Source organism: Harpia harpyja, chromosome 6 (assembly GCF_026419915.1).
Source record: "Harpia harpyja isolate bHarHar1 chromosome 6, bHarHar1 primary haplotype, whole genome shotgun sequence".
Classification (NCBI taxonomy): domain Eukaryota; kingdom Metazoa; phylum Chordata; class Aves; order Accipitriformes; family Accipitridae; genus Harpia; species Harpia harpyja.
Window position 1 is genome coordinate 53,162,631 of NC_068945.1, and position 16,309 is coordinate 53,178,939.

The window sequence follows — 16,309 nt, forward strand, 5'->3', positions numbered from 1 at the left end:
TAAGTCCAACCTTAGTAAACCTGAGATAGAACCAAGCCAAAAAGACTGTAGTCATAACAAATTTCAAGAGAGGCGTAGACTTATACTACAGGGGCAGTATTAACAGTAGTGAAATTAGCCCTAGAGATGACTGAGAGTGGTGGTTTATAAACTCTATCGATATTTATGTGATTCCATGCAAATCAAAACATCAGTCCACCACCAGTCTTTCTACATGACTGTACACCATACACTCCATGGTCAAGTCTCTGCGCTCACGTGAGGGTCAGTTGTCACCTTCCATTTTGGCATACAGATAGAATCTGCCTTTTCCTTCAGACGCTCTATGAATGACCATGATGGAAATCCACCCAAATATAAAGCAACAATGCTCTCCACACCATTAAAAAAAAAAAAAAAAAAAAAATCAAAAGCACATTCTCCAGTGTCCTCGTTTTTCCACATGCCTGCAGTTGCCTGCAACTATTCATAGACCCTGTGTAATCAAGGAAGGTCAAAAGTGTTTTACCCCCAAAGGAATCAGCAGAGTTACAAAATAACTTCTGAGAGACAAGAACAGTCAGACTGAAAGAGTTAGTTTATAACCAGAGAAACAAAACCACTACAGGTTAGTGCTTATGGGTAACTGAGAATGAAAGAAGTTAAATGAGCGGGATTATTTTGCTGAATTCAGGTAAATGGTATGAAGTATAGAGTTACTGTTCTCTGAGAACCAAGAACACACATCATTCTTACAAAAAGAACACACAAAACCAAATTACTCTACTGTGAGAGCAGTGTAGGGATGGAAGCAGAAAATGGTATTGTTAAATAAACACCTGAACATGTGTTCCCAGCCTGATGTAATGGTCAAGGAGTTAATGCGACTTTGGGGATGTATTCCCTGGAAAATTTTGATTGGGAGAACATGTTCGTAGCTCTTAACAATGATACAATGACTGGGTCTGCTGTTCACACTTCAGGAAGAAAGTTGAGAAATTGTTGGTATTTTGAAATATCAAGCAAAAACTAAAATATGGCTATATGCCTATAAAGTGCAGTCTTCCACGTAGTATTTCAAGATATTGTAACTCGTATCAAGTCACAAAACATCATAACTTGTATCATTGCTAAGAGCCACAAATAGGTTCTCCCATTCAGCATTTTCCAGGGAACACATCCCCAAAACCAGATGAACTGTTTTGACCACGACATCAGGCTGGGAACGCGCGTGCAGACAATTATTTAACAACTTTTCTGATACAAGTTATAACTAAGGCTTCCTGAGACCACCAGCGATCTGCGATCGGGTAAGCGGAGGCACCCAAGGCTGAAACGCTCCCGGCGCTGAGCTGACGGGAGACGCGAGGGCGGGACGGAGCCTCCCAGCTACGAGCAGCGACCGACGGGACACGCTCCCCACGCAGGGCACAGGACCTACGGGGACCCGCTGGACCCCGCGGCCGAGGCGGCAGGAACACGGCGCTGGGGAGACGAGGAAGCGGGACGGGCCCCGCGGCGGCAGCAGCGGCCGGGCTGGGCAGAACCGCTCCCCCGCGGCCCGGCACCACCGGGCTGGAGGCTCGCCCCGCCGCCCGGTGCTCCAGCTGGCGGCGGGACGGGCCCGCGGCCGCCGGGCAGAGCCTCCGCCCGCGGGCCCCGGCCTTCCTGCGGGCCCTCTCACCTGCCCGGCACCTTCGCGCCGCTCCGCTTCCAGAACTGCTTCCTGCCCGCGTCGCTCGCCATGGCGGCCGTCACCTCATCCCCCTCCCCGCCGCGCGGCACGGCGCGGCGCACGGCCCCGACCCGCTCCCTCAGGCTTCACTCGCGCCCATTCCCTCGCACAGGAACGGGACTGAGCGCCGCCATCTTGGGACCAGGAAACAACCCCGCTCCTCATTCGCCTCCCGAGGCGGCCCGGAGGCTTCAGCCAACCAGAAGTGAGAGTGCTGCCGGGTGGGTCAGGTTGGGCCAATCGCAGCGAGGGAGTGTCGGGCGGTGGGTGGGGCGGGTCCTTGGGGCAGCGCCTGCCGCGGTGGCGGCTCGGTCCGCCCCTCCCGTCATGGAGGCGGCGAGAAAGCAGCTGGCAGCGGCGGTGCCTGGCGCCGGGAGCCTTGGCCGGGTCCTGTCGCCGCTGTGTGAACCCAGGCCGAGGCCGCCGGCGCCAGGGAGCCTCTCCCCTTCCCGTCCCGTCCCGTCCCGTCCCATCGCTCCCCTGGCCTTGTCGTGGTGTGTGAGGTACCAGCCTGCAACGGTACAGAGACTCACTCTTGGTTCCTGTCTGTGATTAACTAAAGCATTCCTATAAAGTCGGTTTTTACTTCGTGGTACTCCGAGTATGATGTTGTCAGGTTTTAATCCTTTTTGATTTAACCATAAAGAGTAATTCAGAGTACTCTCCAGGAAGACATGCAAAACTTGCCATGTCAATGGAAGGAGACGTCATTTGAAGAGGACAAGACTTCAATCAAGTTAGCTCTTAACACTGTTTTATAACAAAATACACCAGATTTTCAGATTTTTTCCACTTTATTTTTTTCCAATTATTTACTCAGCTACTGGGGGGGGGGGCGCTTTAATGTTTCTCGGCTTTAAAGTTTTCCTGAAGGTTGGACTTAGCTAATCATTGTATCCACTTCATTTATTTGCTTTGAGATGATACAAGATTGAGGGTCTTTATATGTATCTGTAGAGTTCTCAGCAATTCTGATCCAAGGATACATCACTTCTGCAAACAAAATAGGTAAGGTTTTATGTTACTCGTTGGAGCATGGCACCTGAGAAAACAATGCTGACTTACAGAGTTTTTTGCTGCATCCTAATGCAAGACTAATTTAATATGTCAAAGATTGTGCAGGGAACGTTCTGCCATAATTAACTCAAAAACTGGCATGTAGTACAAAACCTGACCTGCAACGCAACGTTTGTATTTCATGTGTAAGTTATTTATTAAGAATAAAAAATAATGAAGATTTCTGCCTGCTTTGGGATTTACTTTAGCAGTTACCTTCTAAGAACTGACAAAAATAAAATGTTTCACAGATCTTGCTAGATCACTGTCCATGAGTGAAAGCTGATGTCCCAGTAATTTCAATGCTACTTATAGATAAATATGCTATGCGTAGTATCATCTTCTCTACTTGTGTCCTTCAAGTAGGATCCCTCTTACAGATTCGGGACCTGTAGGCTTTTTGTAATGCATCGTGACCTTGAGTATCAGCAGCTTTAATAGAATACACAAGAAACATAATGTAATATGAACTACATCTGTTAGCTAAAGTGAAAATGAAACCCGCAAGGTCATGAGTAGAACTTTGCTTGGTATTAGCTAGATAAATTTAAATCTAAATTAGACCTGTTGCTATTAGAATACCAAAATGAGGTACTTTCAGTTGTGACATTCAAAAAAGTGATAAATCCATAAAAGATACATTCTATCATTAGCATTAATATGGATGTTGAAAATATGTTCTTTTTATTTGCTCATTGTTCATATTTCTCAAAGGGAAACTTCATTAGATTCAGCCTGGATAGCCTAAACCATCTGTCATCCTTGTAACAGTTGACCTGAATCCTGAAGTAACACCATTGAACTTCTGTGTCAGTCTGGTGTAGCCATGTGGAACTTCTGGTTCATTTTAGAAGTGGAGGTTTTACTGAATTACGTAATGAAGTCAGTACAAATTTAACTATTATGTAGTTTTCATTATATTCAGTATATGTTACATTGTGCTTAAGTTTTTAGGGTGGTGCAGAATTTTATACTGGAAACAACTGTTGCATTCATTTGTTCACATGAACAAGTGTGACCTGCAAATGGAGCTACCTTTGTATCAAGAGGAACTGGAAAGTACACAGTCACAAAATCTCTCTGCTGCTGTGGAGAGCTGCTGCCAGTTTAGACCCTTGGGCTGAAGTCGTCTAGAGCTGGACTGGGCCCTCTCTGTTGTTGACTCTCAAGAAGGCAAGGAATTTTAATTCCCTTTCTATTAACTTTTATATTTTTTCCTTATTCTGTGTTTTATTTTATCCCTGACACAAACCTCTGTTGCCAAGGTTCTGGAGAGGGAAGGGATTTGGAAGGAGGAATCGTTCAAGACCCCATCAGGTAATTTAGGTACAATTCTTTGTGCCCATCACATAAGGTGATCTGACCACAAAGAGCGTGTCCTTGAAAAGGACTTATAAAATGGTATTAATAGAGTATCATAAGAAGGTAATTTCACAGCTATACAGTACTTGGAAGGAGAAGGTGGTCTGAACACCTACTTTAGCAGTGTTCCTGCTTAACTTTTTTGGTTACAGAAATGTAACATGGGCGGCTGAGGGAGTACACAGATTCCACTGTCAACCTCTTTATTGTGTTTGGGAAGGAGATCTGCCAGTGTTCAGGTGCTGTCATTCAAGGAGTATAACAACACTGCATTCACCACTGGGACTCACCTACTGCAGCTGATTAGCATAGTCTTCAAACACTCCCAAGAATCTAAATAAGAACTTGGGAAATTGGTTAATGTTGAGTTGCGCTTGGCTATAGTTACACTGCTTCAAACATCCGAACTATCTATTTTAAAGTCTGTGCAGCTACATTAATTAAGCTCCGCCCTACTGGGATTGAAGTATAAACTTGCAGTAATATTTCAGTTACCACTTGCATGGGAATTTTTGTTACTTCAGAGCAAGAAGAAATACTAAAAGGCCTACTGCAGTATTTGTTTTGTTTCATGCAAAGTTGTATGAAAGAATTTACAGTTAGGAAAAGGTCTGTTGCCAGCATGGGCAAATAATGTATTGAGCCAATGAGAGGTTTGTGGGCTTTTTTCTTTTGTTTCCTCCTCGTTTTCTCCTCTTTCTCCTCTGCTTTTATTTTTCATGGGCATTTTTCAGAATCAAGTCACTGTGTACAGTTGGTAAGTGTTATTGACGATGCCCAGGAAGTTTCTGTATGTTCTAAAATGTAGAAACGTAGCCATGTTCTTGGCTGATCAAAATTAGGAGTGTTGTAGCTTGCACTAGCAATGTTTTCAACAAAGTAGACACTTCATTGTTTATTTAGTGTGATAGCTGGTGAGCTATATATGCAGGTGTTTCAGCGGACATTCAGTTATACCAGTTTGTTTTTCAGCTCGTCTGTTGTAGAGATCTGCTGATATAGCTGTGCTGATATGGTTACACAGGTAGACTTTTCAGTGGAAGTGCAGTGTATTTTGGGAAAAGAAGCTTTTCTGATGATGCATGGGAAAGTATAGATTGATGCTAAACATAATTAACTAAGCTGACAACAGCACTCCCCTGCTAACTTAGCTACACTCATACCAGGAGGATTTGCTGATAAAGTTGTGTAAGCTAGGGAGTGTGCTTTTTCATGCTTATCCTTACATCGCTGTGTCAGCAGCACACTGTAATGTAGGTGCAACTGTGAGGTGTCATTTAGACTGACTGTTCTACAAGCTAACAATACTACGTTTCTCTATACACATTTTTTGTTTGCTTTAATCAATAAGGAAAAAAAATTTAAACTGAATTCAAATGAGCCACTTCCATGTTGAAGCATTAGTTTCTGCACATGTTTTTACTGTTTAACAAACTGGTGGAAGTGCTTCTGAATGCAGCACACAGGGCTTTCTGTGGTGGCTGATCGCTCTTTCTGTTTGGTCCACGCCTTTCTACCAAGCCATTTTACCCATCATCTACTTTATTGTAAATATCATGGAAGAAGCAGTACTTCAAAATAAAATTGAGCAAAGGGAGTGAAGTTGCCAAGCAAGCTAACCCAAAACCATCATTCTGAACTGTCATGGTTTAACCCCAGCCGGCAACTAAGTACCATGCAGCTGCTCACTCACCTCCCTCACAGTAGGATGGGGGAGAGAATCAGAATGGTAAAAGTGAGAAAACTCATGGGCTGAGATAAAGACAGTTTAATAGGTAAAGCAAAAGCTGCGCACGCAAGCAAAGCAAAACAAGGAATTCGTTCACCACTTCCCATGGGCAGGCAGGTGTTCAGCCATCTCCAGGAAAGCAGGGCTCCATCCCACGTAACTGTTACTTGGGAAGACAAATGCCATCACTCCAAACGTCCCCCCCTTCCTTCTTCTTCCCCCAGCTTTATATACTGAGCATGATGTCATATGGTGTGGGATATCCCTTGGGTCAGTTGGGGTCAGCTGTCCCAGCTGTGTCCCCTCCGAACTCCTTGTGCCCCCCCAGCCTACTCGCTGGTGGGGTGGGGTGAGAAGCAGAAAAGGCCTTGGCTCTGTGTAAGCACTGCTCAGCAATTAGTAAAACATCCCTGTGTTATCAACACTGTTTTCAGCACAAATCCAAAACATAGCCCCATACTAGCTACTGTGAAGAAAATTAACTCTATCCCAGCCAAAACCAGCACATGCACAAAAAGAAAAGGGTAGTAGAAACAGAGGGAGCCACTTACACTAGGGAAGACAACAATCCCAGAGGGTACAGTACTTGGTACACAGGGCAAGGTAACATAAATGGGAGTAGTAGTCACGTAGAACCATGGAAGAAAGAGCAAAGGGATGTTAAAGAAGAGGGATAGCCAACAGCTAGATTGAAACAGGTTAGACATGGTCCAGCAAATCACATAGTCACAACAGCTCTTTCAGTGCAGTGCAATTTTTCTCCAGAAAATTGCAGAGGAAAAAACAGGGAAGGAATCAACATGAGAGAGTAATAGCCAGGAGGAGTCATCATTGCAGACAAGCAGTCATCATAGCATTTTGTAACTTTTTCTCTGTAAGTCACCTTCCCTATTGCATGAGTTGAACAAGATTTTGAAAATAAGAGCAGAATTGCCAAAATACACTTACGCTGGTAGTGCACATGTATGGAATTCTGCACACTCACACTTTGAATTCAATAACAGTGAAAGGTGACTGTGAAACAGAAAAGAGCATAAATAAATTTGTGCTGTCTCTGGGTAAATGTCTTTGTCTCTTGTTTCTCCTAGAAGAGTGATCGATGTGGTTAGTTTTCAAAAGCTGTCATTCACTAAAATATTAGTAACAGTGCTTATGTTTACATTTCATGCATTTTTAGGTGAAGGTTTTTAGTTTTATTTTTATCTGTGTCACAGCATCAACTCATAATCTGACACCGTCTGTTGGGCGTAGCCTGGAACAGCAGTCTGTGTCCAAGGAGTGCGTGCTCACTGGCAGACCAGTACATGAAACTGCTCTTTTCTGAAGTCTGATGCAATATGCAGTTGAGGCTTAAATGACTCGGAGGAGGAAGGATGCTTTGTAAGTGGAAGTCTTGGGTAGAAGACAGGGAAGCTGGCAAGAGCAACGGGTCCTCTTTCCAACATACTTCTAGTTCCTTGAAATTCCACCTTATTATGCCTCCAGTACATAAAGTGAAGGTTTAAACATAGCATTGCAGCATGACAGAACTTCAAACACAGAGACATAAATCAATGCATATTTGGCTCTGAGCCATGATAATTCTCTTCTGTTCATTGCTGATAGTAATTTGTTTTCTTTAAATTCTACAATTGCAATCAGTTTATAAACTTCACATTTAACTTGCTGTCAGACCAAGGTGAAAAGCAAAATCATTGGAGCATTAGTTGATTTTTCCTCAAACTAAAAGATCTTCTCAAGTTATTGCGAGAGCTTTGGAGGTGCCAGAAGACCTGCTTCCTACTGTGGCTTGATGAGGAAGTAGGCAATACCATTTCTCTAAAGTCAGTAAGAGTAGGCAATTCCTTGGAGCAGACACAGAACCACTTTTTTTCCAAAGTCATAACAAATAGCAAAACTGCCTACTGTTGCTTTAATGTAAAAACTGGACATGAAATAGGGCAGAATGTAAAAGATGGGTGTCTGGAGCTTTTCTTCTGAATCTACAAATTGGCTTTTATTTTTTTAAAAAGTATCATCTGTAATTAACTGGAGTGCAAAACCAGATTTGGGCATGTAGTATGAGAGTAAGTAGGGCTCTTGGATCCCTTAGGTTTCTTTTTAGAACAGCCACACTCATCTTGCTAAGTGGCCTCACTTTTTTTCTTCTTTGTAAAGTTTGTATTACTGAATTTTTCAGAGAAAGTACCTGAAGCAAAGTGTCTTGTAACTCTAAGAAGTAGTTTAACAGCAGAGTTCAGGTGCTTTGGTTCAGTCTCTGTTTTGGTCATTTTGGTTCTAATGGACAACTTCATCTCAAATTTCAGGAAATGCACCAGCATGGAGAGAAGTATTTCTCAGCATTATTTACTTTTTGGTTATCCTGCTGCTGCTGTGACTGCTGATACTGACCTGCTCTGACCTGTGGTTTAGAACAACCTCTGATGATTTGGTATGTAAATCTTTGAGTCTTCTTCAGTGTTGAAAACCTCCAGACCTATAAAAGTCTATAAAAGACATGTTCCGTTTAGTTCATTCCCTGGCCAGTCTGTGTTTCTTCTCCTGTTTGATCCATTGTTCTCAGAAGATGTATTCAACATGGATACATTGCATTTGGCATGCCACTACCATAAATCATGTCCTTGACCCCTTCCTTTTTTGCTCAAAAAAAGCTATTTAGAAGTTAATCTTTAACTCCTCCCATGTATGTAAGAAGAATGGAGACATGATACTACACAGAAATTTTGATGGATTATCTTCAGCAGATATTTTCAGGCATTAGAACACATCAAGCTGTGTGTTAATTGGCATCTACAGTTTATCTTGACAGCATACATTTGTTCTCTGACAATATTCATGACTGACTGCTGCAGGGTTTGGTTGGGTGGGGTTTTTTTTGCTCTAGTCTTGTCTTTGACCATCCAGCTCCATCACAAGCGCTTTTTGCAATTCTTTTTGTGTTTTCTCCTTGGATCTCTATATCTAATTTAAGTGTCCCACTGACTTCTCTTTTCATGCCTCAAAGCCACCGTTAGTGCCTTTTTCATGTCATTTGTGTCTGTATGAGGGATTAGTTTTTGTTGGTGTTTCTTGAGGATAGCAAAGCCTTTACCATGCTATTCAACCCCGTTTCTCTCTCAATTAATTTTTCTTTGATCCAAATGTATATTATAAGGTAATTACGTTTTACTCTTTGCTTTTTAATCCATTTCTGAGCTTCTCTGTATAGCAGTTGAAATGTACATTTAAACTGAAAACAGCCTTCTTCCCTTCTTCCTTAGTGTTCCACATATTTTCAGTATTGAAATCCTATTAATACAATTTCTGTAGAAAAGTATTAGTGGTAGAGTGAGTTCAGGTAGTGACAAATACAGGATAGACTATAAATTCACAGTTGGCCTTACAGTGTGTTGCATAGATATAATTCCCAAAAATATCTTCAGTATAATACATTATAGGTATTATTCAAGTGAGTTGTATCAAAATCATGTTTTCTTTTTCTTAAAGAGGAATGGAATTTGCTACTTTAGAGGTATGTCTATATCAGGTCTCATTAATTGTTCTTTATTACTTGAATCTTTATTGCTGTTTTTGTGGTTTGTGTATGCTCTTGTTTGAATGACAGCAAATGTAAACATGAGTGATGAGTATAACGAAGATATTGCAGTTGGAGTTCTAGTAACAGGATCCTTCCAGCACAGCTTTCAGTAGACAAGAGTACTGAGTGCTCCTGCAGTAACGCTGTTGGCTGAGCTGCCCGTTTTACTAGTGAGAGCATTGGGAAGGCTTATGATTTAGCAACAGAGGGGCTGAGAGCTTGGTGAAAGAGACATAAGCAAAATTATATTGCAAAGAAAATGAGAGTAACTCCAGATATTTGGGTGAAAAGATATGCTAAAGGTAATGAAGTATTTTATACATTTCCTTTAAATCGTTGCTGCTCCTTATCCAAGAGATATACTCTGTTAGTGAATTGGATTTACAAAGTACTCATTAGCTGAAGATTATAAATGTTTTCCCAAATTTAAGAATGTTGGTGGAACTGGGAAAAAAATCAAAACCTGCATAATTTTGTTCTTTTATACCTTGTTACTTTTGAGAAAGGGGTAGGAATAGTACAAGTTTTTCAGCTAAGGGGAAAAAAGAAAACTCAGACTAAAAAGTAAGAATTAAGTATTTTGCTATTCATATCACTTTCTTGTATAACACAGCATGTAGCATCATGTTGTAAAGTAATAAAAGAAAGAACAGCATAGCTTCTAAAGCTTGAAATGAAAATTTGCAATTTCACTTGAATGGTCTTGACAGTTGTTTTAGGACTGGCAATCTTAGTGCAAGAAATGAACTAAGAATACTGACATAAAACCACCAGAGTCCCTGAGTTTTGAAGAGAAAATGATAAGGCAATCACAGGCAGCTCCTCGGAAGTTAAAGCCATTTTAAGTAGAAAGAGCTCAACGGATTAATCACTTTTACTGAAATCCTGAAGTATAGTGGTAATAATTCTAGTATGCATGGTCATTAAAATAAGATTTCACAGGTAGCCAGAGGAAATAAATACATTATGCATCATTTTTCAAAAGTCTCTCTAACTCTGAAAATCAGCCATGGGCTGCTGAACAGGAACAATATTGAAATACTAATGAAGCTTAAAAACTTCTGTGTTTCTCCTTTTTGGCTTCAGTTTGTGAGAGGAAAGATTTGCTCAAGGAGATAGTATCTTATAGTAGACTAACTAATATAGCCGAGGGAAGAACATATAGGTTCTACTAGACAAACCTTTGCCTGTTTTTTTACACACCCTTAAAAAACCCCCCCCAAAAAAAGCCAAGAATTTCTTTAATAGTGAAAAATAAAGTTTTGTAAGTACTGCATGACAGAAACTTTAAATTCATAGTTCATGTCATAGTGTATTCTTGTTCCCACATTAATAATACTACAATTATTAATATTATTAATATCAAGCTGATCCCATACAATCTTTGTTGTCTATGATTTATATTAATTAGTATGTGGTACACTTCTGTTTGTACCAGTTCTCAGATAATGCTAGCCAAAATTCTTATTAATGCTCTAAAAATTCAAAATCACTGGTTTTGTGCATTTGTAGGAGGCAAAAATTGAGAGTTGCAAATAATGATAATGGCAATCGCTACTAAAGAACATAGCAGAGTCACAACACGATTTAATGGTTGGAAATTAATACTAGAAGGAGTTAAGGGGAAATACTATCTAAAGAGGGAAGATAAGCAGTTGCATCATTGGGTAAGGGATGTAGGAGCTTCTCCATAAGTTTAGTTCTTTAAATTAAGACAGGATATCTTGCTGAAAAATAGGCTGTACTTCAGCTACAATTCGTTGGGCTTGATTGAGGTTTTTGCTGTGTGAAAAAATCTATGTTCTTTGTACAGAAAATCAGATGAGGTGATCATAACAGTCCCTTGGGCTGCACAACCTATGAATTGCTCTCAAAGCTATTCCCTTTTGAATTTCTTCTTATTATTTATCTCTCTTTTGGCTTGTATTACTTAAACTCTCTACAATAGAGAAACAGTTACATTACATTGTTTTAGACATTGCATGTGTATATATGTGTATATATGAATGCACATTAGATACAGATGCTTAATCTTATATAGAAATCAAATTACAATGTGGTTTTGTTGGAGTATCACCAAGAATAGTGGGCTTTTCTTCTTTGTGGCAAGAGGAAATTTAATGGAACAAATTTATTTAAATTGCTGTGTCTAAAAATGGGCTTTCCTATGTTTGTGTAGGTGAAGAAAGAAGGCCACCTCTGCATAGTTTTTAGTCCAGCTAAGATCTAAACTGTTGTCTGGAAATGTGCTCTCTCTTCACTGAGAAGTCAGGAAAGTTTGCTCCATCTGTAACATGGCTCATGAGAGGGGGTCTGTATCGGGGCCTTTTCCTTTGGAAAAGGTAACTCAGGCTCTTTCTTCAGAGCTCTTAAATAATTAGCCAGTTGAAGTGTGAACATATGGGAGCAGTGAAGGAATAAATCACCACAGCAGCAGCTATATTAGCCAATTTTCTGTCTGTTACACACTGCACAATAGAAGAAAATGTCCACTTTATTTCAGTGCTAATAGTTGGCAGTATGCTCAAAGCCAGTAAAATTAATGAGGAGATTATTATGGTAGAGAAATAGAAGTCAGTTTTCATCTAATGCTTAGAAATGATGGATCTAGGATAAAACTGCCTTCAGTAGGCTTTGGGTTTGGCCATGATGTTTTTCATAGCACCCTTGTTGTTCAGTAACCTTTCAGTATCTATCTAACTTAGCTTAGGAAATCTTCTGTTGTGTTTTATAAGCCGGGTTGAAGCTTGAAGCTTATGTGCTTTTGTTTTCACTCATCTCAAAATGTGAAAGAAGCATTTATGTTAATAAATCCTTGTTTGCATTCAGGTTCTCCTTTCTTGAAGGCAGAGGACTATTCATAAGCACTCTGCATCTCATTGCTCTTTTCAGTGTGCTCAAGCGTGTCTGGAGAGGGACTGAGGTGCCCTTGGCTCCACTGGAAACATTATGTCATCATCTCAACAAGATGTTGTAATGTCAGGAAAGGATCAATACTTTGATGAGGAGCTGCTGGCTCAAAACCACTTTGTTATTTGATAAAGGACCACTTGGAACATTTTCCAAAGCATTTCCCATGGTATGAAGCTCTAGGGACTGGATTTGTCTCTCTGCCTAGGAAACTGAGTTGATTCATCTGTAAATATGTGTCTGCCAACCTCAGATAACAAGAAAAATTGCACCTTCTGCCCACGTTAGGCTTCAGCCTTTCAGCCATTTCAATAATATACTGTCCATGAAGGAAGCGCTTCACATACCAACAATCAGTTCAGCGGGGAAGGGAGGAAAAGGTTTTAGCCTTTTTCCTGCTGCCAACACCAGACAAGTCTAGCATTTAGTCCATATGACCGCACAGCCCTGGGAGTGCTGCATTGTGTGGGGTGCAAGGGCTGGCAGCCCCACAGGAGCTTGACTGCAAAAGTGTTTTGTGCTGCAGTCCTTGCGTCTGCCCCCAGCCAGCTTCCCTGGCAGGTTGCAGTGCCAGTGCTGTCAACCGTGTCTGCCTCAGGATCTCCAGCTGAGCCAAACCAGGACAGCCGCATGCCTCTGGGTCAATGTGTTGTGAAAGGCAGGACAGCTAGAGCTAAAGGGCTCTCCGTTGAAACAAGCTCAGCTCTCTGCTGAGAAACAAGTCTCGGAAGAGATTAGAGTTGTTCAGAGTGCTAAACCGACATCACTTTGGATAAGACCACTAATATACAATGATCAAGGATTATGCAGTACATGAGTGGAATGGATTTAAAAAAGAAAGGGCTGGCCAAGCCATTTAGACTTTTTGTATCCTCTTCATGCAGTCAGGGATGGCTTTAGCAGAAAGGCTGCATGGAAGTCCTGTAGCTCTGTATGAATAGCCCGTCATCTGAGGGAAAAACACTACCTTGCTATGTATTGCAGCTTCATTTAACTCTCCTGTTGGCTCATTTAATCCTCCTGTTGGCTCAAGTCCTAAGTAACCCAATTTGAGGATTTATATGCCCAACGACAAGGAATTATTTTGTGAAGGTTTTTTCTTTTTTCTTTGAAGAGGAAAATAATGACTCCAATAACATTAAGAGATATGGAAGAGGACAAAGGGATGACTCAGCATCTTTTCATGATAGACAGATGTACATACCACTTTTTACATTAATTGTCTGTTTATACTATGGTTGATAAAAACTCAGTACCTAGTGCAGTTTTGAATGAATTTGAGTCATTCTAATATAATTTGCTCATTTGTGTTATGATAGTAAACCTAAAAGATATTTACCTTGACAGAAGGCAAGCTTAACGATGTCAAATCACTTGTATCATACTTGTTCAGGTCTAATTTGTGAAAAATGCTCCCTGGTTCTTCCTTGTGTTCTGGGGCACTGAAAATATTGAAGAATTCATGTCCATTCTAGCTCAATTTAACTGTTATACACCACTATTTAAACATTGATTATAACATTTGGATTGTAAGAAAGAGCTTCAGAATTATTGACAAAGATATTGCTTCATCTTATTTTCTTCAAACCTAAACAATGCAGAGCCTGCTTTTCATACAGAAACAACGGGATTCTCTACAGCCAGAAGGCAAGAGCAGCCTGAATACTTATTTCACCTTAAAAGAATTGCTCAGTGTTTGTTTGCTATTTTGTTTCTTTCAACGGTGAAGCCATATGATCTTTTCCTCTGGCAGAAGAAACAGGCAAGCAACTTTGTCAGTGCTGTTGTGAAAAGCCTTTCATAGCATCCATCAACTCCTGCAAACTTCAGTGGGATTGTTCATCTCTTTGATACCAAGGAAAAAGGATCAATATCTGAGAGATCTTTTGCAGGCCTAGGAGTCATAGAGAAATCAGCCAGCAATAGGCATCTGTGATTCTCTGAATGTTTATTCTTCCATGCAGCCTTTTTTTCTGTTGCCACCTGCTCATGTAACCTGCACTGTTATAGATTTTTCCCTGGCAGGTAGGCCTCAATATACATATATACAATGCCTAGGAGAAACTGAACCTAGGTGGTAAGGTTTCACACTGCTCTAAGAAACACTGATTTTTATGAACAGTCCAGATACAGATATTATGGTTTCTAAGGACTGTAACCTTGAACAAAGACATTTTTTTCTCTGAAATATTCTGAGAACTTTTATAGCAGCCACAAGAAAGAATAGCCCTATGTGCTTTTGAGAGAGGACTGGGCTTCATGACTTGGTTCTTTTCTGTTACAATTAGTCTACTTCATTTGCCCTCTATTATGCAATACAATGAACTCATTGTAGCATCACTGTGTAAGTGGCTCTCACTATCATTTTGTACAGGATCAATGCTTTTCCTCATCTAAGCAGGCAAAAATAAAAATTCCTCTTACTATCCCTCATATTAAAGTATCATCAAAGCCCACTGTCTTGGTTTCAGTTTTCTGTTGACCAAGTATTGGACTTTCAACACATGATTTTTCCTATGAAAGCAAGCATATAGCTCAGGAGTGTCTTCCCACTTGCAGAGGAGGATCTAGGGAATGCTTTCCTTGTCACCAGCATTTCCACCCTGTACATAACAATAAATGGAGTTTTGCAGTTACTAATAATCCCTCTTCGAGAAAGAGCAAGCAGTTCCCCCTGAGGTTGCTATTAATACCTCATTATGAGATTATGATAAGAGGTCTCCCTGCAGTCTGCCAGCGAAACAGCTGTTGGAGAAGGTGTGTTGGTACTGCTCAGTGCTGTAATGTTTTGATAATCCCATTCTAGAAGATCAAGTCAATTATCATTTGCAGCATGTCCAGGTGCCAGTCAGCTGAAGACCGAAGAGTTCTGGCATGACGTTTGAACCTGGCCTTTTTCATGTCAGCATGACCACTGGGCTGCTAATGTGAATCTGCATTTTTTGGAACCTACCTACTTTGATAGTAGCATTAGTGTATTAGGAGGCAAAGTCAGTTTATTACAGTAACTGCAACATTGACAAGGTTAAGATTATAATTGAGAAATGTTAATATGGGAAAGGAGAAAAACAGTCCTTCATGAAGTTTGAAGAGCACATCCTACTGTATCTCCCACTCAGAAGTCCTTATGTATAGATGGATGATTGGAGGGGGGATTTCTGCTTGAGATGAGTAAAAAAATCTGCATGTTTGTTTATCTATTTTTAAGTGGGTTTTTGTCAGTTTGTATCTTCCCTATACATGCTTTCCAGAGATTTAGCAAAAGAATATTGACGTAAAAAAGGATTCTTCCTAATTCCATTGCTATAATAGCTGTGCCCATACAAACCCATATGAAAGCTGCTTGAGCAGCAGTAGTAAAAACTGTGCCAAATATATTCAGCTGTTTACTTTCAAGCTAAGCAGTGCTGCAGGGATCTTGGCATATGGCCTCCACTATTTGAAATCTGAGGAAATTCCCACTGGGCCTGAGACCAAACACTTTCTTGCAGCCATTTGGTGGGCTTTTACTACTGCGATGTTTTAAAAAGCTGATGGTTAGCAGCCTCTCACTGCTCAGGAACCCAGCTGAGCTTCTTCACAGAGTGCTGTTCAGCTTGCCTTGGTTGCAAACACAATTCAGCCACTCCCAGCTGTGTTCTGCCCACTTACAGCAATGATTAATTTCTTCCCAAGACTTCAATATAAAAGTCATCTGCACTGAGTGATGTGCAGTGCTTCTGTTCCTTTTTGCTACATTTTTTAATATCAAGGCAGTGAATTATTGTCTTTTCACACTAGAATTTTCAGAAATATAATCTCTTACGTTCTATTTTTATTCTAGTGGCCTTACAGAAGCAGGCTGAAAACAAATCTGTAAGTGAAAATTGTACTTTTATGTAAGAGGCAGCTTTTAATCTCTTTAAACAGTACATACTACGTATTGATTAATACATAATTAATACATATTAATAAAAAAGTG

At 40.6% G+C, this 16,309-nt stretch overlaps 1 protein-coding gene and 1 long non-coding RNA gene across 4 annotated transcripts in view; one reads left to right on the top strand and one right to left on the bottom strand.

The window, feature by feature from the left end:
- Nucleotides 1–1,866, bottom strand: part of TBC1D22A (TBC1 domain family member 22A) — a 202,955-nt gene extending 201,089 nt beyond the window's left edge. For all 3 annotated transcript variants that reach the window (XR_008235492.1, XM_052789034.1, XM_052789033.1), the window contains exon 1: nt 1,664–1,866. Coding sequence is in view for 2 of the 3 variants with exons in the window: in XM_052789034.1 (XP_052644994.1) it covers nt 1,664–1,725 (62 nt within the window). In the remaining variant the exon portion in view is untranslated. The remainder of the gene's footprint in view (nt 1–1,663) is intronic.
- A 2,137-nt stretch (nt 1,867–4,003) lies between these two features.
- On the top strand, nt 4,004–15,544 carry LOC128143404 (uncharacterized). Its single transcript, XR_008235743.1, has 4 exons — nt 4,004–4,087; nt 7,076–7,241; nt 8,168–8,292; nt 12,268–15,544. It is a non-coding gene; the product is annotated as an uncharacterized LOC128143404 (long non-coding RNA).
- Nucleotides 15,545–16,309: the final 765 nt, after the last annotated feature.